The 24,123-nt window shown below is 49.1% G+C and overlaps 1 protein-coding gene across 1 annotated transcript in view; it reads left to right on the top strand.

Annotated features, from left to right (window-relative positions):
* The first annotated feature begins 2,173 nt into the window (after positions 1-2,173).
* MORC3 (MORC family CW-type zinc finger 3) overlaps positions 2,174-24,123 on the top strand; it is a 34,375-nt gene continuing 12,425 nt past the window's right edge. The window contains exons 1-10 of the mRNA XM_090271686.1: positions 2,174-2,293; positions 9,106-9,178; positions 11,993-12,125; positions 12,943-13,157; positions 13,676-13,823; positions 15,305-15,452; positions 17,104-17,232; positions 17,647-17,766; positions 20,197-20,294; positions 23,795-23,899. Of these exons, the coding sequence (XP_090127812.1) occupies positions 2,255-2,293; positions 9,106-9,178; positions 11,993-12,125; positions 12,943-13,157; positions 13,676-13,823; positions 15,305-15,452; positions 17,104-17,232; positions 17,647-17,766; positions 20,197-20,294; positions 23,795-23,899 (1,208 nt within the window). The 5' untranslated portion in view covers positions 2,174-2,254. The remainder of the gene's footprint in view (positions 2,294-9,105; positions 9,179-11,992; positions 12,126-12,942; positions 13,158-13,675; positions 13,824-15,304; positions 15,453-17,103; positions 17,233-17,646; positions 17,767-20,196; positions 20,295-23,794; positions 23,900-24,123) is intronic.

Here is a 24,123-nt window from a genome sequence, read left to right on the forward strand (position 1 = left end):
GAGATGTTAAGATGGTATTTTTAGGGTGCATGACCCGCTGTCTTGTCAGATCGCCAGCACCCGAATAAAGTGCTGATGAAGACTCAATCCTTGTGTCTACTTATTGGTTCAGGTAGTGACAGGCCGCATCAGTGCCAGCTTTACTGGGTTCAAGTCTGGAATAATATATACCACATTGTTTATATGTTCTGGTGAAAGAATCGGGGCTCAATTTTGTTTTACATTTCTGTATTATTAGAATTTTTACAAAGAAAATACCACTTTTACAGTCAAAAACGCAATGGATATTTTAAAAACTTTTCAATCTTTTCTTTACTTTCAGTGTAGACAGCCCTTTGATGGGAGGCTCACGTGTTGGAAAAAATTTAGTTTCAGGTAATAGCTAATGAACTTAGTAATCAATGTACGTAAAACACTATTGTTTCAGGAACTGGAGGTATGACCCACCTGGACTCCGGGAGACCCTGAGCCATTCCACCTTGTGCCTCAGGAGGACTGCGGGCCATGAAGATGGTATCTGAGCCACTGGGCTCCAGGGTGAGGTGACCACCAACCACCGCCCAGGGCACAGGTGGAAGGGTGCCGCAGCTTTTAACTGATTGACTTTTCCCCTGAATTTCAACCCCCTTACCTACACTTTTCTTCTCCTTATAACAAGGGTCTGTTTAAAATGGAATCTAAGACGGTCTGTTAGGGTAGGAACCGCCATCTTCGCAGATTGCCGAGCATCTGAATACAGTGCCCATAGATTAAATCCCTGTGTAACAGAACCCTGGGCTGCTCCGATTGAAGCAGAACCCCCGGGCTGTTTAGTTAGGGGTCCGATTGCCCGCCGCCAGAATTATAACTCTGAATACCAGGGTTTGGTGAAAAGAAAAAGAATTGTTTATTTGCACATAGTTCTGCCTCCCCCTCCCAGACCTGGCCAGTCTTAGAAAAGTCAGGAACACCGTTTCCCCACTTCCTAGGCACAGTTCGGCTTTACCAGTAGCTGCCAATCACTCAGTTCTGATTGGGGAGGTCCTTTCTCTGCTGTGGTGCCCTCCAGCTCTCAATGCAGGACTACCTGGATTCTCAGCCTCCTTGCAAACTGCCTTCTTCCTGCAAATCGCATGGATCTCCTCTCCTCAAAGCAGCCTGGCAAGAGCCCCTTCTTAAAGCCGCCTAGAGACCCCGGCTCCAAGCCACATGGAGGGAGCCCACAAGAGCCAGAGAGTGAGGGCGTGAGGGCCAGAGAGAGCCTGAGAGAGAGCCTCCTAGAGCCAGAGCCAGCCCAAAATGTCCACACCTGCTTCTCTCTCCCTCCCTGCCTCCTCTCTCCCCCTGCGTCCTCTCACACAGTGGGTGTTGCAAACAGTCCTGACCATTCACAGAACCCTAAGTAGGCTCTGTCTGCTTCTTCCATACCAGCCCACAGCCCAAGATCCCTCCCATCTTCCTGAGTCTTGGAAGTAAAGCGGATCTTTGCAACAATGTTTCCAGCCACTAGCTCCAGGCATGCAAGGGCATCCTGAAAGCTGCTTCCTGTTGCCTATCTCCCAGCTGCAAACTCTGGGGTTTGTTTTTGGACTCCCCTGTTTCTGTAACATCTGTCTCTGCTTATGGGGTCTGGCAGGCGACAGGCAGCCCCGACGCGGACTTCTCCGGTTTCGCCTTGACTTACTCATTTCTATATCTGCTCCGTCCAATGCCCACCTCCAAATAAGTCACCAAATAAGTCTGTGGAGCAAAAGGATCAATAAATGTGCACGCGAGAAACAGGGCTCTACCAGGTTGTATGATGATAATTTTCAGGGTAAATCCAGGAGGTACCAGTGCTTCATTTTGTTAATAAGCTTTCAGATCCCGTTGCCACTGGCGGGCAAGGGACGGCTTTTCACAGCGCAGTTCACAGGCGGCCAGGTCAAGCGCCTCGGGTCTGTCTTTCTGGGCCACCAGCGCACGTCGCGATGGCAGGCTTCGGAATGCAGACCCTCATGCCCCCAGGTCCATTGATGCAATAGCTCTGGGCCCGCCCCGCCCCCGCAGGCTCGGAGCCCAACCTCGTGGCCGCAACCGCCTCTCCCCGCCGGGCAATCCGCCTTTCGCAAGCACCCAACCCCACCGCGCCCGCGGGCGGAAGTGAGTGGGCGGGGCGCCCGCGAGGCCCGCCCCGGAAGTGGGCGGGCCCGCGCGGGCCCCACAACAGTCCCCGCGGCCTCCCTCCCGGTCGGGCTGCGGCAGAGGCCGGTCCTGGCTTTGTAGCTCGCTCAAGATGGCGGCGCAGCCACCCAGCGGGATCCGCCTCAGCGCGGTGAGCGCTCGCGAGGGGTGGAGCGGCCGTGTCCCTGGAGGGCGGGCAGGCGGGCTGGCGAGGGGGGGCCGGCAGTGGGCGGTGGCGACTCGCCGGCCGGGCGGCTCGGGCCGCGGCGGGGTCGGGGGAGGGGGCAGCCGTCGCTGTCCGGTCGGCGGAGCGGCTCGGCGGGCGAACAGGGCCGGGCCGGGCCGCGTCCCGGGCTGCGTCCCGTGTCCTCCGCGTTAGGTTTCGGTTTTGCCCCCGAGGCTTCGGGCGGGGCCGGGGCCGCGGCCCCTCCTTCCGGCTCCGTCCGGGCTGTCTGGCAGCTCTGGTCCGCCAGCGGGGGCCTCGGCGGCTGGCTCGCCGGCCTCGGATCGCGCGCGCCCCCTGCCCCTTCTCGGCCTGCGGGCCTGCGGGCACCCCGGGGGGGGGGGCGGGAGCGGCGGGCTGCGCCCAGAGACGCCGGTGGCCTTGACCCCTGGCAGCGGCACGGGGCGCCGCGAGCGCGGGCGAGGCTGCCTCGTTGAAACCCCTGCCGGCTCCCGCGGGCGGAGCTGGGTCCTCGGGCTCCCCGTGCTCCCCGCGCGCCCCTCCGCCGCGCCTCCGTCGGGTCCCCGCACACCCTCCAGCCTGGCCCGAGTCTGCGGGTCCCCGCGCGGGGAGCGGGCACGCAATACGGACTCAGATCGCAGGTCCTACAGCGGGGGCGTGGCGCTCCTCCCCGATTACCCGGAGAAGTTGCTGGTGGTCGTTGATGAAACCTGGCCCTCGCCGGGGGCTGGCTGCCCGGCCTCCGCGCTTATTGCTCTTGAGCTTCGAAACGGCGCCCTGCGCGGCTTTCATTCATTTGGCCGTTTCTTCCCGGCGCCCGGTGTCGTGGGGCTGGAGCCCCGATGCGCGTGACACGGCGTCTGGGTTCACTTCGCGTTCCCCGGGCTGCGTGTGGAGTTGGAAGTGTTTCATTTTTCAGGCTGGTCGGCTTTTGGGTGTCGGTGCAGAACGCCGATGCTTTGCCCGACGTTCTGCGCTCCTCGTTCTTCCCGGGGAGGGGGCGCGGCTCCTGCGCGCTCTCCCCCGTGCTGAGTGAAGGGTGGTCGGTTACAGGACCGGCTCATGGCAGGGAATGGCACCGAGCAGCTGGAACGGAGCGCGCAGCTTTGCTTTCTCACTGCAGGCTGGAGCATTCTTTGCCGGTGGGTCATCGCTGCACAGGGCGAAGCCGGGCAGGTTCCAGGGCGCCACGCTTAGGGCAGGTGTTGTCAAGTCTGGCCGCCTCTGGTTTCATATCTGGGGCTTGTTGAATTGTCCCGCCCAACCCCGTCCCCAGATTGGGCCAGATGCAGGCCCGGGACCCCACAGTGGGGACAAACCGGGAGCTGGCTTTTCCCAGGTGCGCCCTTGGGTTCTCTTCTCCCTCCCCCTGCTGTTCAAGACTGAGCGGGGACAGAAAGCGGGAGGAGAGTCAGGACAGTCTTGCGAGACCCCTGTCGTTCGCTGGCTGTCGGGGTGAAGCCGCTGCCCGGGAGCGAAGCCGTTCTTTTGTGGGTCATGGCGGCCGTTCGGAGCCCCCTTGACCGAGATCTCCCACCTGCAGCGTCTGGACTCTGGTGGCTTGAGGACAGGAGCTGGCCCGCTGCGGCTCCTGGGTCTGGTCCAGCCTGCCACCGGTTTCTGCGTGGCCCAGGGGCTGAGGGACGCCTAGGCAGACAACTCCAAGGCCGTTTCGTACCCCATGAGAACTGAGATAGACCTCTCTGTTGCCACGCGGACGAGTCATTGGAGCCTGGCCGCGCTCATCCGCCCACGGGACCGCGCCCCGGGGCCGCGGTAGCCGAGGGTCCAGGAATCGTGAGGCACGCAGCGCGCGCCATCCCGCGTGCAGTTAAAACGTCCCGCAGTCGGCTGGGCGATCCCGGAGTGCAGTGTGGAGGGACAAAAACTCACTTAAATACTCGCTTTTTGCCTCCAGGTTTCTAAGTCCAAAGCCGAAATCCCGCTGCGGGCCGAGCTGGCGCCTGCACGCGCTGTCACCTCCTCCCTCCCGTCCCTCCAGGGCGCGTGTCTCTGCTGGTTGACTTACCGGACGACTTATCGCGCTTCCTGTTGTTGGCAGGGGAGTCGGGCAGAAGTACGGTTGTGTTTTCTCGGCTGTGCAGCTTTTTCTTTTCCCTGAACTTAACCATTGACTTGTATTTTACTTGCTTGTTTGCTTAGTTTTGCTCTGTACCGATTGACCACTTTTTCTTTCAGACTTTGAGAGCTGGGAAATCTTTCCCGATGTGTTCAAACACCCAGTATTCTCAGTTTTGTTGGTTCAGTAGTGATCTGGGGACTTCCTTCTGTCATTTTTTCTGGAAGTTTCCTTCCCCTTTTGGTTGAGTCGCCATCACGTATTCCTCTTTTGAGGTTTTCTCCCTTAGTAAGCACGGAGTCTTAGTGACTAAGAGCACGGGCTCTGGCGCCCTCCCGCCTGGGACCAGAGTCTGGCCAACAACTGGATCCGGGGCCCTGGACAAGTTCCTTACATTAAGCTCTTTGGGCCTGAGTTTCCAGCCTGAAGTGTGGGGGAAATAACCCTGCCCAGCTCGCAAGTGCGCACGAGGGCATGTGCCTGCTGTAAGCACGGGGGAGACCCTGGCTGTTCTGTTACTGGCACGGTGGGGTCCACGGAGCCTCCCAAGGCCAGTGCAACTTCTTAAAAACTGTACATGGGAAGAAAAAACATTTTTTTTTAATTTAAATTTTATTTTTTATTTTACTTTTTCCCCCCATTTTTAAAATTGTTGTTCTATTACAGTTGGGAAGAAAAACTTTTATGTCATTTCTTGGAAATTTGTTTTTGGTACCATTTCTTGCTCTTTCCGTATATTGGCTAGGTCTGAAATTCTAGATTAGAAATGATTTGTCTCAAAATTTTAAAGACATGTTTTACTGTTGAATAGAGCCCTATGCATTGCCTTGGGTATGTGGGCTGGAAATTCAAGAAAACCTTCTCATTTGTTTAACAGATTTCTTCCCTCTGTTTTTCTGCCCTCGTCTGTCTGCTGTTTCTTGTCTCATTGGTTTTTCTTTCCTTCCTGGGAGCCTTCTCCCATGTGATCCCCTACCTCGCTCTTGTCATGTATTTCATTAGTATAAGCACTTTGTTGTTTTCCGAATGTCTTCTTAAAATCTCCTGGGTCAAAACATTTGTTCTATTTGCTGGGCATACTAGTCATAGTACTTTTGAAGTTTTCTTTACTCTGCTTTACCTCTACCTTTGCTTCTTAACAGTGTATTGTTTTGATTATTTAAATGCTTACTTATTGATTTTAGAGAAAGAGCGATTTGGTGTTCCACTTACTTAGGCATTCACTGGCTGATTCCTGCATGTGCCCTGACCAGAGATGGCGCCCGCCACCTTTCGGTGTGTGGAACGGCGCTCCGACCACCAGAGCCGCACCTGAGGGGGTGGCTGGCCTTCTGCCTCCACTTCCGAGTGAGCCCTGAGCGCTGACCGAACGATGTCCATCCCCGAGTCCAGTGAGTCCTTCGGTGGCCTTCAGCATTGAGCGATCAGATGGGAAGGAGGCAGCTTCTTTGTTGGGGCGCCCTGTGCCCGTGTCTGCAGACACTGAAGAGTGCACGTGTTAGACCATAAAATAAGTATGTGTAAAATCACTAAAATATTGTTTCACAGGAATTTCTTTAAAGTGAGAACAACAACGACAAAAAGAACGTCATCCAGAAAGCGTAATGGTAGGTGACCCAGATAGAACCACGAGAGCTCGTGCTGTTTTCTAGAGGAACTTGACATCCAGGCTCCTGCCCGCGGCAGCTGGTCTGCCAGCTCTTCTGGAAGCTCAGCAGGGCAAAGGAGGCAGAAGTATCAGCTTGCCAACTAGGTTTTTATTTGTTTGTCACTGTGGTGGAACACCAGCCCTGACAGTCACCCTTCTGCAATACTTGCTGTGAATGTGACTCCTCTGAGGACCTTGTATAAATGGAATCATAACTGTGTCTTTTTGTGAACAGCTTATCTCACTTCACGTGATGTCTTCAGAGTTCATCCATGTCGTAACAGGTGTCAGAGTTCCCTTTTTCAGGCTGAAGAGTGTTTCATTGTGTAAACACGCTACACTTTATCTGTTCATTCAGCCAACACAGTTGGGCTGCTTCCACTTTTTGGCTATTGTGAATAATGCTTTTAACATGGGTTTACAAATATCTCTTTGAGACTCCATTTTCAGTACTTTTCAGTATACAGCGATCCCTCACCTACCGTGGGTATTATATTCTAGCCCCCCTGCAATAGGTGAGAACCCGCGAAGTAGGTACCTTACCTTTATTTCAGTATTTACATATATTTTAAGGCTTTATAAACCCTTCCCACGCACTTATAAACCGTTCCCACTCCGTTATTAGCCTTTCCCACACTTTTATAAACACTACTTATGTTCTTAAACATATTCTACACTCTTAAACCTACGTAACTTTAACAACATGCGTATACAGTACCGAAAACTCCCGCGATATAGTGAAAAATCTGCGATAAATAATTAAATATAATATTTTTTAAAAATCCCGCAATAAGTGAACCGTGATATAGAGAGGGACTACTTACTGTATTTCTCAGAAGTGGAATTGCTGGATTCCATAGTAATTCTCTATTTACTTGTTTTTTGAGGAACCCCCTTATAGTGGCTGTACCATTTTATGTTTCTTCAAAGAGTACGCAGGAGTTCATTTCCCCACATCCTCCCCCAAACTTCCTTCATCTGGACCGTGTTTCTTTGCCTCCTCAGTTTGGCAGCCTCCCTGTGTTTGTTTCTGTGTGTTAGGTGGAGCTGCTTTGACTCTGTGTCTTGGTAGCGTGACCCTAATGTAGTAGGTGTCCTGAAGGGCTCGGTGACACAGCCTCCCCCACCACCCAAGCTGGGTACTTGAGGTGCGCCCTTTGTGTGGGCTGAGTGCACCCTCCTCTTGTAGATGAGCCTGGGTTGCTGTTGGCAGATCAATGGGAGGGACTTATCCAGGCCAGTCAGCTGCAAGGCCTGGCTGTGACCTCTGACCACCAACCTCTGCCCTTCGTGAGGCTCAGCTGTGCAGGGGCAGGTGGTGGTGCTCCAGTGCGGTCTCTGCTGTCCGCTGGGTGCACTGGCCCTGGGGTTTCCCGGGGGTGCAGGCCAAGGTCAGCCCCCGCCTGTGTTTTACCCGGGGCACCTGCCTGAGCTGTAAAGCGATCTGAGATGGCTGCTCTCTCTCTCTCTGTGTGTGTGTGCGCGTGCGTGCGCTGGGCTTGGAGATGCGCGCGCTGCCAAGCTGTGAGGCTAGGCTGCCAGCTGCCGGCGCCGGGCCTGGGCTCACTGCGGCCAGCTGCTGCTGCTGCTGCTGCTGGGAGAGGAGTCAGGAAGTTGGGCAGCAGGAGCCAAGACCAGCCATTCACATGGAAAAGCCCCTGTTAACAGCTTGGGTGGGCCCCTAGGCTGAGTGGTAGTTTGTGTGGGACCCAGTCTCAGGGGATCTCTAGGGCGGGGCTGACAGTGTAGCCTGGCTGAGGGAGCCTCAGATAAGGCGCCCCTGTGGCTCTGTAGGGGAGGGTTCTGAGAAGGAACAGCGGTCTCTGCTTGTCTTTCTGCCTGGGAGAAGGCTGTCCCCCAGCTCCGTCCCTCCCCGGTTGCCACTGGTGCCTGCCAAGCTGCTGCCCCGGTGTTTGGGCTCCAGCAGTTTCTTCCACCGACTCAATCCCCACTGGTGTTGGCGGCCAGAAGTTGTGGGGATTTATCTTCTTGGCCCTGGGACCCTGGGCTGGGCGCCTGGTGTGGGGCTGGGGCACCTCGCTCCCGAGATACTGCTCTAGGTTTCTTACCCACCGCACGTGGGTTTGGGACCAGCCCGTTCTGCGCTGCGCCTCTCCTGCCCGTCTGGATGGATGTGGTTTCTGTAATTCCGTGGTTGTCGGACTTCCATCCACCTCGGGTTCTGACAATTCTGAGGACGGTGGTCCTGCGTTCAGTTGTCATTTTGATGGGGTTGTGGGAGGAGGCGGGCCCCGTCCGCCTGCACCGCGGTCTTGACTGGTGTCCTGCAGAAAGTCTTGGCGAGCAGACTGACAGCCCTGCCTTCCAGGAGAGTTATCTGCTAGGCTGTGTTTTCCAGGTATAGCCTGAAAGAAGCAGCTAGGTTGTTCTTACTTGGTCTCAGTGTTGTTCAGTGCAAGGGCAGAAAATTATATTGGTTTTGTTAAACAAACAAAAACTTACAGTTGAAAGCTCTACTGAAAAGGGTTTATTGAGGCAAATGGTAGCCAGAAAAGGACCAGAACCTGGGCATGAAGTCTAAACCAGAACAGCAGAGCTGGGTGCAAAAGACAGACATGTCCCCTCTCCTGGCGCTGACGGGCACCCTCATCCATGAGGTTTTGTAAAGGCAGATTAAGTTGTTTCAAAGAGTTTACATTAGGGGACAATTGTAATTGAAAAACCAAAATAAAAAAATTAAAAAATAAAAAAAATTAAAAAATAAAAAAATAAAAAAGAGTTTACATTAGCTCCAGCTGGGGTGTCGGGTAGGAAAGGTGTCAGGCGGGAGGAGCGGGACAGGCTGAGGACCGGGTCGGAGCCGCCAGGGGGAGACGCTCACTGCGTTTACTGCGTGGGACCGGCCTGGGAAGCAGCCCTGGCAGGCCTGGCTGGGCCGGGGTCCTCCTGCAGTCGTGGGGTGCGCGCCGCTTGGCCGCCGACTTTCTCCTGCCTGCGGCGCTTTCACGGAGGGCCTCGCGGTGCTTCTTTTCTCAGTTTCTGTTCTTAAACGCAAGCCTGGAATTTACATGACTCATTGGTCTGTTTCAGCTTTGCCCGAAGTTCTTACATACAAATTCTACGAGTCACACGTGGCCATTCAGTGCAGTTGCTGAATTAATAGGTATGTAAACTTGATATTTTTCATGTGTAACATGTTACTTGCAATTGAAGTTTTAAAAAAACTTCATTGAGAAATATCATGTAAATATCCTTTTTTAAAAAACAAAAGTATCTTGAAGGATAACAATATGGGTAAAACTTGAAGCTTACCTAGCATAATAGCTATTCAAATGTTTGTCAAATTAATCACTATTCAGCCTTTCCTGTACTACTTTCAAACTATTTTAATTTGCTAAGTTCATAAAGCATTTATGTTGAAAATATTTTTATTCTGATTATAAAAGAAATAGATCCACTGTAAAAAGTGAGAATTACATTTTTTAATAGTTGGGAAATCTGGAAAACAATAAATTAATTTTTCTAGTGTTAAGTAGGGGGATTAATGTTATGTTACATTTGTGGTAGTAAATTCTTGTTTCCTTCAATGAACATGAGAAAAGAGACAAGGTAGTGATCAGATTTACGTATGAGTCATGATTTTAGGGGGGAGTGGGGAGATTCATGCACATGAATTTAAATTAAGCCTGTGTTTGAGGAACATGATGAAGGAAAATTATATTCTTAGGTATTCTTAAATGTCCTTTATTATTATTTTATTTATTTATTTATTTTGAAGATTTTATTTATGTTTAGAGAGAGGGGAAGGGAGGAAGAGAGGGAGAGAAGCATCACTGTGTGTTTGCCTCTCATGTGCCCCCAACGGGGGACCTGGCCCGCAACCCAGGCCTGTGCCCTGACTGGGAATCGAACTGGTGTTCCCTTTGGTTCGCAGGCTGATGCTCAATCCACTGAGGCACAACCAGCTAGGGCTGTGTTTTTTTATTTTTAACTTACTGATTTTTTTTTTTTTTTGAGAGAGAGAGAGCGAGGTGAAGAGAAAGATGAGAGAGAGGGAAAGAGACCAACATTGATCTGTCGTTCCACTGATTTATGCATATTCATTGGTTGCCTCTTGCATGTGCCCTGACTGGGGACTGAACTTGCAACCTTCGTGTATGAGGAGGACCCTGTAATCCAGAGGACGCTCCAATGACCTGAGCTCCCTGGCCGGGGCCCTTAGATGTACTGTAGGTTCTTTATCAAGGAAGGATCTATCTTAGAAAAGAAGCAATTTTGAGCACCTTTCTTTTCTTTGGTATAGTTAGGTTTTCCAGAGGGTCCCAGCAAAGATGCTGTTCAGATGTCTTGTTTTGTTTTGTTTTGAATCCTCACCTCAGGATATGTTTATTAATTTTTAGAGAGAGAGGAGGAGAAAGAGAGAGAAACATTGGTTGGTTGCCTCCCATACGTGCCCTGACTGGGATTGAACCCGCAACCTTTCGGTGCACGGGACAGCACACCAACCCGCTGAGCCAGCCGGCCAGGGCCAGGTGTTTTTTAAAAACCCGGCTGGATATGCTACAGCGTAGCAGCTGTTCACTGTCACTGTTTTTCATGGCAACCCAGAGAATCGCCCCGACCTGGGATTTTTCTTTCACATACAGTGATTCTCTGCCTTTCTTTTCTGTTAGAGCAACTGCAAGTCCTAGAGCTCTGGGTGGTGTATCGGATTTTGAGTTTTAGTGAAACACTGTCTTTCCTGAAGTGGCTGATTTAAAAAGATTATTTGGTTTGAATTCTAGTCTGAATTACGGAAGGGTAGCTTGAGAACCATTATTTACAATAACTGGGATATTTGACTGGATCTTAGTTCACAAGTTAATTGTATTATAGCTACTGTTGAAAATTTTTAAATTTTTTTCTTTTGATGTGTTCCTTTGTAAGCAACCCATTCTGAGAGAAACAAGGTTGCTAAACGAGGAAGTTAAATGGGAGGTGTACAGAGATCATAGAAGTGTAAAATCAACCACAAATTTTGGTTAGATTGTTTTCAAAAACATGATTTAACCAAGTAAATTTGGAGACGTAATTGTCATGAAGCTTGTCATGAAGCGATGCGTGAGTGGGGCAGCGTCCCATCTGGCAGCTGTAAGGGCCCTTCGGTTGTACGACGGAGGATTTTATAGGAAGCCGGCTGGAGCAAGGGAGCTATTAGCAAAAGAAAAAGGATTTGGGGGGCCCACCTTTGGGCGTTTATTATCCTGTAGGTTGCCTTGCCTGTTCTTTCTGTAGGAGATGGGGAGGACCAAGGGACAGATTACCTGGTGCTTGGCCAGGAAAGTCCAGACTGGTGAAGGTTAAGTAAGATAATGTTTCTGGGAGAGGCTAAAATTGCAGTTAAATCCGGCATTAAAATCTGGGTTTGGTGTCATGGGGTTTTAGCACGAGGGACACTATTTTGGGCCTGTGGTTTTCTCTTTAACAATTGAAAAGGGCCACAGTTTGAAGAGCTCTGAGGACGGTAAATCTTCCTCTCTGCGTGCAGCTTCGCAGGAAACGCTGCTGCTCTCTCACTTTCCAGCAGCCACATTGTGTCCCTTCCCTGTCAGCGCAAGTGCCAGCTGACACTCGGCTCCTGTCGTCCCTGTGGGAGCCAGGCTGGTTCTTTGGGCAGCAGCCCTTCAGATCTTGGTTGACCTCTGTAACGCAGCGACCCCTCCTGTTGTCACGCTTTCTCGGTGGCAAGTGCCCGCATCTGCGCTGCGCAGTGAACGGGGGGCTGTGGAAAGGGTTACGTGTGTGTGACGGTCAGTGAGTGGTGCCTAGCAGGGCGCGGTGTTGGCCTTTCGTGTGTGCAAGTCCTAGGAGTTCCGAGCATTTCAGCTTTTTAATCGTCCTTAAAATATGTTACTCTGTTGCATGTTACAGGATTGTTCTGAAGTAATTGCTTCTTTTCAAAATGCAGACTCAGAATTTCTCAAAACTTGTTTCTCAGATAATGCCTACGATCCTGATGTGAATGCTAAGCAGATATGGATTGACAAAACAGTGATAAACAGCCACGTCTGCCTGACGTTCACGGACAATGGGAATGGCATGACTTCAGATAAACTGCATAAAATGCTGAGGTGTGTAACCGTGTCCCACGTCTGAGGGTCACTGCTGCCCCCCAGGTCAAGGGTGTCACGTGTCACACTTCCTGCCCCAAGTCTTGGGTTTTTAAACACGAGCGGCTGCGTCCGCAGCGTGCTCTGTTCTCCTGAGTTTTCCCTCGTTCTCTGCTGTCAGTTTGTTAGGCAGTTGCTGCCATTCTGCCCCTCACCGCCAGCCGTGTCTGGCCTATCTAGGATGCCGCCACTTCTTATAGAGTTGTAGCACGTTGATACCAGTTGTTTATGCTTTAGTGTAAACCAGTTTTCACCAGTGTTCCCAGTAAGACTTACCACTTGGGGTGGGGGTAACTTTAAAGGGATTCTTCAGAGGCGGGGGAAGGAGCATGAAACAGTCATAAGGCCTCGGGCTCTAGGTCACAGTATCGGGTGTCAGTATGGAACCCAAGGCGCCTGGAATGGAAACGAGGATACTCAGTGTGGGCACGGGCGGAGGGAGACTGTGGTAGCAGCGGCCTTCCTGCGCTGCCGAAAAGTCGGGGCGACCCCAGCGGCCATCCCATCACCGGCGGCTTGCTGAGAACGAGAGAGCCGCTGACGCTCACGGGGAGAGACTTCAGGGGGCCAGGCCGTGGGCACGGGCTCCTGTTCGGTGTGCGGACGCCTTCGCACGCCCCGGACGCGCCCGCAGGCGGGAGGCAGGTTAGCCCGTGGCCCAGGAGCGTGCGTCCAGGAAGGCGGTGGCCAGCGCGCGGAACCCGGCTTCTTACCTGGTACAGGCTTCGAATTAAAAGCGTGAAGGTCTTATGTATTTTTAAACTCTCTTCTCTCTTAGCTTCGGCTTCAGTGACAAGGTCACCATGAACGGCCACGTCCCAGTCGGGTTGTACGGGAACGGCTTCAAGTCCGGGTCCATGCGTTTGGGCCAGGACGCCATTGTTTTCACCAAAAACGGAGAGACCATGAGCGTGGGCCTCTTGTCGCAGACCTACCTGGAGGCCATCAAAGCAGAGCACGTTGTCGTCCCCATCGTGGCGTTCAACAAGCACCATATCCTTTTGGTTTTGAAACGGAAACTGTGTAGGAACTCTGAAGAGAGGACGTGAGCTCTTCTGTCCTTTGGCCTTCCTGCAGATTCTTGTTTCTCATCACACCTTGCGTTCCAGCTCCTGTCCCTGTCCCCGCCTGTGCCCTTACGTCACGCCTGCGCGGTCGTCCTCTGCATCGCGGGGACTGCGCACGGAAGGCCTTTCCGCGAGGCAGGTGCCTTTCGTGCTGAGCTCCTGCAGCCGCACTGCGGGTGGGCTGGGAAACCGCTCACTGCCACGGCCGGCGGGCTGTCTTTGGGACAGCGTCCTCCGTGGAAACACGTTTCAGATATTGGAAATGGTTAATTAGTAGGGATGGTAAACTCGCTCTTCCTTCTGGGGGTTCATTTGAAATCAAACTGCCATTTACGACGTAGGAAATGGTTTAGGAAGTAATTTTTCTGTTTAATTTTGAGTTGGCATCCATATTGCAACTGTGGAAAATATGCTGTTGGTCTGAGTCTTTAACTTAGGATATACGACAGATGATTAATTTAGTGGAATCAGAAGCAAGCCTCGCTGCAATTCTGGAACATTCTCTGTTTTCTACGGAACAGAATTTACTAGCAGAACTGGATGCTATTATGGGTAAGAAGGGGACACGGATCATCATTTGGAACCTTAGAAGGTAAATATAGACTCCGGCTAGTTAAACATTGAGGAGGAGGTGAAGTGGGTGCGCGGGAATGATTGCGTCACGTCCCATCCGTTGGTTGTCACACAGAGTAGAAATGCGTTGGAAGGAGCTCGCTTTTTTGCTTAGTCAAAGGTTTGTCTTTTCCAAGGGTTTTTTATTGAGGCCACTTTGGCTTCAATTGAGGTAATTACATGTTACTAAAAATAAATTTCCAACAGCGAGGTGAAGTATCCCTAGTACTCCATTCTCACTCTTTGTAATTCCACCCTTCTCCTCATAACAAACGAATAAATAAATGCATGAGAAGACAGAAACCCAGTTAAGTTCCAACTTGTTTAAGTTAAAAGACAAATCTTAGTTTATCTGGTCCGTTACTTCAAGGTAAGCATGATTCAGCATCTGGGGAGCAGAGTAACAGAGATGGGACTTCTGTGTTGCCAGGGTTTGTGGTTCTTTATCCTCGTGGTGACAATGAGATCCTTTGCAAATAAAAGTTGTGAAATTTAGGGTGAACTTGTAACATTGAGAGATCTAAGACATACTGAACCTAAGTAGTGATAAACCAAAAATACTTCAAGTCATGTGCTTTTCTGATCTCCTGTGTTCTTTTCCTTTTTTTTTATTTTTGCTTTCCTGTCCCTCCCCCAGTTTTAATTTAAACTTTTTATTTTAAGATACTTACAGATTCACGTGCAGTTGTAAGAATGGTGGCAAGATCTCACGTACCCTTTACCCAGTTTCCCCCAATGGTAGCATCTTGCAAAACTAGAGCGCAGTGGTACCGTTGATAGTGACACTGATGCAGTCAAGACACAGGACATTTTTATCACCACACGGGTTCCTCGGGTTGTCCTTCTGTGTCCACAACCCATCCCCTCCGTCATCCCTGGCAGCGTCTAACATGGTCTTCATTTCTGTAACTGTCGTTTCAAGAGTGTCACGTAAAAGGAGCCGCAGTGGGAAGCCATTTGTCACTGGCTTCTCTCATTCAGCATAAATCTGGAGAGTCATGCAGGCTCTTGATGGGGCAGGAGTTTGCTTCCTTTTTTCTTGCCTGGTGCCGGCGCACGTGTGGATGGCGCGCAGGGTGTCCACCCACGCACCTGCTGAAGGCCCCCGGGTCTGCCCAGCTCTGGGCCATCACAAACCAAGCTCCAGACGTTCGTGTGCAGGTTTTGTGGGAATATAGTCTGTATTTTTCTAAAGTAAATGACTAGAGTGTAATTGATGGGTCATAGGGGAGTGTTATGCTTAGTTTTTTAGGGAACTGCCAGAATGTTTTTCAAAGTGGCTCTCTTATTTGACCTTCTCACCAGCAATGTGTGTGAATACAGGTTTGTTTTTTTCTTTTTTTGCATTTTTCTGGATTCTTTTCATTTTATTTCTTGCTTTGTTTTGTTAACTAATAATATTTTATTGCTTATTTTGCTCTGAAGTTAAATTTTTGCTCCTTTAAAAAACTGTTTTTACAGCTACAAAGGCGCAACAGAGTTTGATTTTGATAAGGACAAATACGACATCAGAATCCCAGAGGACTTAGATGAGGTGACAGGGAAGAAGGGCTACAAGAAGCAGGAGAGGATGGACCAGATTGCCCCAGAGAGCGACTACTCCCTGAGGGTATGTATCTGGCTCTCCCGTGGAAGGGGCAGTTCCTCGGGGGGTGGGGTGCAGCGGCTGCCTGTGGTCCCCCCGGGACAGCCCCTCAGACAGCAGCCCTGTCACTGCACTCTTCGTGAGCAACTCTTGTGTTTTCCCTTAGAAACAGGCTTTTCCCTGTGAAGTCACCTGGTGTGACAGAGCTGGTAGTTCTTCCCTGGCTGGCTCTGTCCTTTAAGTTGGGGATGCTGGGGTCACTGTATCCTGTGACAGCCATGTTGATTAAGCAACCAAAGCTGCCAAGTTCAGAGTTTCTTTTTTATTTTAAAACATTCTAGAATATACACACCGTGACATCCTAAAGCAATACACTATGTATAGACTAGAGGTAATGCACATTAATAAAATTTTGTGATAGACATCTCTGAATTTTGATCCTAGAAATGGCTGTTTTTGAGGTTGAAAATAATATCTCAATATAACAGTGATAATAAGACATTAAGTTTCTCCGTCACTATAACTGTTCCCTTTATTTTTGTGCTGCATTGATTCCGTAACCCCAAGCAGAGCATACATTTGACATTTACAAGTTTACCATGTAACTTTTTGTTAGCATTTAAAATGGTAGGTGCTGCTTTTATGTGATATGCCCCACGTGTTATTGAAGTATATCCTCATTGTTAAGACAATCTTGCCCAAGTATGAGTGAGCCTGGAGGCAGCCAGAGCAGATGGCACGGTTTTAGTGCACGACGAAGTACAGCATTCTAAAATATAATTAATCAGTTTCGTAAGGGCCAAAGCACCACTCGATGCTGCTGAAACCAAGAGACAGGGAAAAAGTAGTAGAGGAGGGCGAGTTTTTGTTTGGCGCGACCCTTTCACGTGCCCTTGAGTTACGCAGTTCAGATTTCTGATGTCCCGGAGGCGGGCACAGAAAAGCAGGTTGTAAACATGCTGAAGGGTGCAGAGTCTGGGCAGGCTTCTAAAGTATCTAAACTTCCCTGCATTAAGAATCGAGAACACATTTAGATTGTTAAAGCTCACTTTTGAAACAGTGCTGCGTGTTGGTGCATTATTTATAATTTTTCTTTTTCAAACTTATAACTGTCCCTTTTGTTTGTTTTTTTGTACAAATAAAATTTATTGATGTTTTTTAAATTACGGCCATCCTTTTTTGTACGTGCACACTTCTTTAAAAAAATATTGATTCCAGAGAGAGGAGAAGGGAGGGAGGAAGAGACAGAGAAACGTTGGCTGGTCGGTTGCCTCTCGCACGCGTCCTGACTGGGGGCCACACCTGCAACCCAGGCCTGTGCCCTGAGGGGAGTCAGTCGCTCGACCTTTCAGTTTGCAGGACGGTGCCCAGCAGACTGAGCCCCGCCGGCCGGGGCCCTGTGTACATTCCTTAATATGTTAAAATAAGCCCGTACCGTACATACTGTTCTGTAACTTTTTTCACTTAACGTACCAACACAGGTATTTTTACTGGCTGTAGTATGTTGAGTTTGGTTTTAGTGGAAAGTATGTATAGTGTATATTTTATTGAAAAGTTAATGGGTCCTTTGTGAAAGTCAGATGGTAGCTCCTTTTTAAATACATGTGTGAGGAAGTGTTGAGCGAACCTCCAGAGAAGCATTTCGCAAGGGCGGGCCGCCCTGTGTGTCTTCCAGGCCTACTGCAGCATATTGTATCTGAAGCCAAGGATGCAGATCGTCCTCCGTGGGCAGAAGGTGAAGACGCAGCTCGTGTCAAAGAGTCTTGCTTACATCGAACATGATGTTTACCGGCCAAAGTATTTAGTATCCTTTATTTTCTTTTTTATTTTTTTACAGATTTTATTTATTTGTAGAGGGAGGGGAGGGATGGAGAAGAGAGGGAAAGAAACACCGACTGGTTGCCTCTTGCATGTCTCCAGCTGGGCCCACAACCCAGGCCTGTGCCCTGACTGGGAACAGAACCAGCGACCTTTCAGTTCGCAGGCCCGTGCTCAGTCCACTGAGCCACACCAGCCAGGACTACTTTCCTTTTTATGATGCTGTGTAGAGCTTTATTAGTCAGGGGTACTCCCCTAACCCCTTTTTTCCTGATACTGGTCCTACTCCTTCCCAACTTTGCCCTTTTTTCTGCACTTTTGGGTTCAATAAGTAATGCAATAGAAAGTATTATTTGAAGGGAGTGAGATGGTGTGTTCACAATGTTCCTTAACATGTAAGACTAAAGCAGTGAGAATTACTTTTGGATTCAACTGCAGAAATAAAGATCATTATGGGATAATGATGTATCACAGAAATAGACTCATCAAAGCTTATGAAAAAGTTGGATATCAGTTAAAGGTAAGCTCAAAATGTTCATATTTTTTATAAAAGTTAGAATAATTTGTTACTGGGTCAGATGTGAAATGATATGCTCTTGCCTAACGACTTAAATGTCAGTGTTTTTAATAACATTGGTGTGGCTCTTGAACTTAGAATACTTCGATATTAATTCCTCACTTGGTCCTGAATAATCTTATGAGGGGGACAGAATATTTTCTCTCTGTTTTGCAGCTGAGGAAATTGGGGCTGAGTCACTTGCCCAGACCTAGTGATGAGTACGGATCTCAGACACAGATGCACATCTTTTGACTGCATTTGGCTGTAGGTCCCTGCTTATTTCCTGCTGGAATGAAATTAGTGGGTTTTCGGTGCTGACTCAGTAGCCTGAAAAAACAGTGTCTGGTAGGTGGTGTGCTTTCTTGGAGATGGAGCCTGACTGTGTTAGAGCCTCCCTCCTGAGCCACACCCACCAAGGCCTTCCACTCAGGGTAGCGGAGATTGTCCCGTGTCAGTCTGTGTGTTCTTCACGTGTTTTCAGAGTGGTGTGTGTGTATGCACTAAGATTCAGTGGTAAGTTCTGAAAGTCAGATTTGCTACAGGTTTTAAGTGCAGGCATGTTTGTTTCCCAGTTTCCGTGACTTTCATTTTTGATTCATCGCATTTCGTTCTGAATTTTTCGTAGAATGATGTGAGCTCCTCATGGTGTGAGGGTGTGGGCTTACCCTGCGGGTACTCAGCGGGCTCTGACTCTGCGTTACACGCTCTGCGTGGCGTGAGCTCAGAATATAGTGTTTTTGCAAAAGTAATGTTGTTGGGCTCTTTGTAACCATTAATGCTGGTCACCAGATAAATCCGTAACTATGGCAACCATGATGAAGTATCAATAATTTTTTTAAATGCTCATTTTCATTTATAATCAGAATAGTAATTTTCATCAGAAATATTCTGCAATTGAAGTTTCCGCATTTCACTGGTAATTGGAAATGCATTTTGGTAACAGGCCTTCGTTCTCAAGTGCTTTGGTATTCAGAAGAAATACAGTATCTGCTAAAGAATGTAAATTCTTTTCATCCTTCACCATGGAGGACTCTGACTTAGAGGCACAGCCCCTGCTCAGTTAAATTTGCATATGTATAATTTCTGGTTAAGTTTGCTCTTGTAAAAAAAAAATAGGCTTTTACAACCAATTGTTAATGTTTTTTTTTACCAGACCATGGGCTGGACCTAGTGTTTTCATTCTGTGGATTCAGTGAACATTCACTAAGTAGGTGTCAGATACCCGCTGTAGCTTCTGATGCCAGGTGCTCAGCGTAAGACGCAGGGTGGCCCTCGGGGCGCAGCGAGGCGGGGAGGGCTGGGTGCCCCTGGAGCGGGGTCGGCTGTGTGGAGGAGTTGGGATGGCAGGGTGTGCAGTGTGGGGAGCGCAGGGCCTTTCCGGGCAGAGCAGAGCTGTCTGCACAGGAAGGGGGGACGCCTCTGAGACAGCGCCTGCATTAAGGCAGGAACTGGCTGGGCTGGGACCAGGTGACACGTCAGGGACAGAGTGACAGGAAAGACGGGAGGACGAGGCTGGAACGAGGGTGAACGTGAACGACAAGGTGAAGGGCACCGTGGTTTGCAGGTGGTGTGAGACGCAGACCCCCTGACGGTTCTTTGTGGGGCCAGGTCGCGGCTGGATGTACGTGGTTTCATCTGCGGGGGGAGGGGCAGGACGAGGTTCACGGTTGTTCATGTGGGAAATCATACTGTGATTGATTAATAAGCGATGATCCAAGAGTGAGTGTCCGCATGCTCACAGCTGTCAACTTGCTTTTGTCCCACCCTGTGGAGTTAAGTTTACGAAGATTTTTGTTTTATAAACTCCGTATTCTTTCACTTTCTGGGTAGCCTCAGGAGGAAGCTCCCATCGCGCACTGAACACGCTTGTCTCACGTCGGTGATCGGAGTGGGGCTGCATCGTGCTTTGAGGAGCTCGGCGTTTTAGCCAGCGGCACTTAAACGCTAGCTAGTGTTTACTGCTGTAGGCTTTCATTCCACTGCCTTCAACAGCTGGATGTGTAACTGAGTAAACGGCTGGTTTTTACCTGGCGGGCTTACCTGGGCCAGAGCCTTTGCTCGGCCCCGAGGGTATGGACGTGCGGTCGTTGTGGTTTCTGCTTCTAAGAGGCTGCCTCCCAGTAGAGGGGTCTTTTGTCCCTCCTGTGAAAGTGGGGATAATTCTTGTCCACACGGGTGCTCGACAGCAGTGCAGGTGGTTTGGGAGGAAGGCTCTGCTATGTTTAGGAATTAACTTCCCGGAAAGTTACCTACTAGGAGCTGTTTTTCAGCCTGCACTTCGGGACGTAAAATAGAGGAAAATGTTTGATTCAAATGACAGATCTTTGTGGAAGGGCAGTTACCCTGAGTGTCGCGTCTCACGCCTGAACCTCCTGTCTCCCTCCCCTGCAGGCCAACAACATGGGCGTGGGCGTGGTGGGCATCATCGAGTGCAACTTCCTGAAGCCCACGCACAACAAGCAGGACTTCGACTACACCAACGAGTACAGGTGTGCTGCCGCTCTCCGCGGCTGCCCGGGGACGGCGTGTTCTGGGGGTACTTCCGTCGCGTCTTCTCAGCTGCATTTCTTTTGTCTCGTGGATGTTTTTGCATTGTAGAACGTTAGGGGAATGTTCAGTGGGTGAGAGGCTTGTGCAGGAAGCACGTGTAAACGTCGCCTTCCATCCTAGACATTGCATCCTACAAGTAGAAGTATATTCTCCCGCCTTCACTGATGAGGTCTTTCTGAGAGTCATAGAAAGTTCCTGCTTTCTTAGTGTCACCGGAAGGGGGACCTGGCCCTGAGCAGGTCTGCCTAGGGCTGGCCAGTGGTGCGTGGGTCCTTGACTTCGTGCAGGAGAGATTTCACAGCGGAAGTCCAGGTGGTTTTAGAGGCCATTTCTTACAGCTGGGGACAGTGGAACAAGGAAGGGCCTGGGAGAGAAGCAGCAGGAGAGGGACCAGGTGCGGACGGAGCCCGGGCAGGGCCGCTGTGGCTCCCTGAGAAGGCGGAGACAAGGAGGCCTGGGGGCAGGGGCTTCCAGTGAGGAAGTGTTAGTTTCACACCGTCCTTTGTCTAGGCCGGCCACACAGGCCTCCCCTGAGCTTGTCAGGGTTAGTGTGTGGCCCCTTTTCTCATTCACAACTAGAATGGTAGAAGGTGATTACTGAAAGGGGCAAAAGAGGACAGACGGTAGGGGTCCGGAAGTAGCTGATACAGAAGAGCAATCTAGGTTGAAAGAGAGACGGTAAAGGAACTAGGAGAAGGCTCCGCTCCTCCACCTCTGAAGTCAGAGGCCCAGATCTCCCTGCAGAGCTCATGATAAATACAGGGACAGCCACCCGCCTGGCCGGTGCTGCTCTGTACTGGGGCCTCCTGTTGCCAGAGGCTGTGGGTGGCTGGAGCTGGGCTGTGGGGATCTGCCTTTGCTAGGATCGGGCAGAGCTGGACCTGGTCTCTTGCTGGAAGGCAGAGCAAGGTCTCAGAGCACAGCTGGAGCGCCTCTGGGAGGCGAGTGGGCTCCAACCAAATAGTGACAGTGCCATCCCAGAGCCTGAACGGCAGGTGTTGAGCTGCTGTCGGCTGGCAGGGGTCACTGCCCACTAACCCCGGCTGATATTGATCTGGCTTGTAGGGGATAAATATTTACAAGGTCAGACTCTAGTACCACAAAACTGAGCAAAGAACACTGGATTTGGAGCTGAGGGACAATAAATTGATAAGTGAGACAATCAAAAAGCTCCCAGTTCTTTGATAAAATTAATAGACTATAAATACCTGGCAACTAAGGAAGAAAATGAGAAAAACAGGCGTCGTCAATGTCAAATGAAAAGGAGGACATGACTGTAGGTCTGCAGACCCGAAAACTGTCAGAGGGATGGCATGAGCTCCGACTGGTGTGCATCAGTTGGCTGGGCATAATCCTGCAGAGGGAAAGGTCACCAGTTCGATTCCTGGTCAGGACACATGCCTGGGTTACAGGCATTAAAACTAAGTAGATTGTATTGTAAGATGGCATCGGTGGATTTTAACGTTCAAAATTTACACTGATGTTAAATAAGAAAACTGATGGTTATTTTCATAGTTACAGAAAAAGCACTTGATAAAACAATACCTAGTTGTGATTTAAGAAACAAAATGAACATTTACAAAACCATTAATAGAAAGGGCATAGTAATAATACAGTTATTTACAAATATCAATACACAGAGTGTTTACAAAAAAGCAACAAGAATCATTTCAAATGGTGAATTATTGTTAGCTGCCCCGTCAGGAGTGAGAGTGAGGTAAAGCTATAAGCTGTTTGCCTTCACCCTTGAGGAAGTAACCAGTACAATAAGGCAAGAAAAAGAAAGTTACAGGAAGTCCTAAAGTATCCGCTAACTGGAATTAATACAGGAACAAATAATGTATATTCTAAGGTTGTCAGATAAGAAATACTGAGAAGTCAATTGTATTTCTGTATACCGGCAACAGCAGTAAAACAGCATGAAGTTTTTAAGAAATCATTTATAATAGCATCAATAAAAGTTACTTTGGAGTAAATATAAGATGCAAAGATATCAGCACCCTAAGAACTAACAGCATTGTGGAGTGAAATTTAAGGAGGTATATCAGGTTCTAGAATTGGGAAACTGGGTATTATAAAATGTCAGTTTTTCTCCAAAACAATTAAATCAACTTCAGTTAAAAAAACAAAACCCAGGAGGTGGGTGTGTGGGGGTGTTGATGTCATGGTAGGCTTATTCTAAATTTTATGTGGACAGTCAGGAGGCCAAAGCTGGCCAACACAGTCCTTAAAGAGCAACAAAGCAGGAGGGCTTACACTGCTGAGTGACATTCGTAAAGCCGTGGTAACTAGGAGAGTGGGTGTTAATGAAGGGCTAGACGTCCAGTGAAACAGAGTGGAGAAGCCAGAAAAACAAACCCCCACTTCTCATACGCATGAACACCTGATCTATGACGCAGGTGGCGTTCACGTGTAGTGAGAAAGTGGTCATCTTTCCGAAAGTGTTGGGTCCGTTGTCTCTCTATCTCTCTATATAGATGAAAGGGACTTTAATTTCTATCTCTCAAATGAAGCAGAAGGCCAGTTGTAAATGAATTATAGACCTAAATGAGAAAGGCAAAACCAAAATGGAAATGAGAATATTTTTATAATCTTTAGTTAGGCAGGTTTTTAAAAAACAAGATACGAAAAGTATTAACTATCATGGGCAAAAGTGGAAAAATTATCTACAGTATAAATAAAAACTAGCAGGTGTGAGCAAGATGTAGGGCATTTGGCTCTCATACGTTGCTGGCGGGTATGAAACTTGCCGACCATTTGTTAAGACTCTTGTGCTCTGTCAAGTAAATGCCCCCCTGGTGACCCTGCAGAAATGGGTGCAGTTTCATGGGCTGAGGCCTGGAGGTGGTGAGAAGGAGAGAGGAAGAGGAATTGTGGCTTTAGTCTTATTTATCCCAGTAGGTACCATTGACCTGCTTTTTAACCTTATTGTGGGACTTAGGGTGGTGAACACACAATACAGTGTACAGGTGATGTGTTACAGAATTGTACACCTGAGACTTGTAGGTTTATTAACCAGTGTCAGCCCAAGAAATCAAATTCTTTAAAGAACCATCTTATTCTGGGAGAGGTGAAAAGTCTCATTGTGGGACAGAGGCTGTTTGAAGCACACCTGCAGGTAATGGTCACATACTTTCATGGACCAAAAGTGTGGGATCTGATTGGAACTGCAGCTTGTGAGGTTGGGCTGAGCCTCGGAGAGCCTGCGGTTCTCCCAGGTATTGGTTGGCGACATGCCTTCACAGCAGGGTACCCAAGTATTGTTTTGTGTCTTAGTTCCCAGACGACCCTGGCTCTGTGCTCTGCTCTAGGAACTCAGAAAGGTCCTCCTAGAAAATTGTTGTTACTTTGAGTGTTTTGTATTAACTGTGCTTTATGAAGTGCTTTCATCTTTACCGTGCTTTTCCCTGAAATTGATTTTATAATTTATTTTTTTGAGGCTTACAATACTAGCACTAGGAGAGAAACTGAATGACTATTGGAATGAAATGAAAGTGAAGAAAAATGCAGAATATCCTCTAAATTTGCCAGTTGAAGATATACAGTAAGTGTACATTAAAAATTTCAACCCACTGTAATATCAAGATGTGAGATACCGGAGGGTGTAGTGATTGTACAGTGTTCACAGTTGACTCTAACCCATAGTAAGAAATAAATTCTACAGCTCAAATCAGTATACTGTAAAATGTACTGATGAATCTATACGAGGTCTGTCCGGGAAAAATGCAGCCGTTGTTAATATAACAAGAATGGTTTGCGCAACCTCGA

The sequence above is a fragment of the Furipterus horrens genome, unplaced genomic scaffold (assembly GCF_987537825.1).
Source record: "Furipterus horrens unplaced genomic scaffold, mFurHor1.1.pri manual_scaffold_1, whole genome shotgun sequence".
Classification (NCBI taxonomy): Eukaryota; Metazoa; Chordata; class Mammalia; order Chiroptera; family Furipteridae; genus Furipterus; species Furipterus horrens.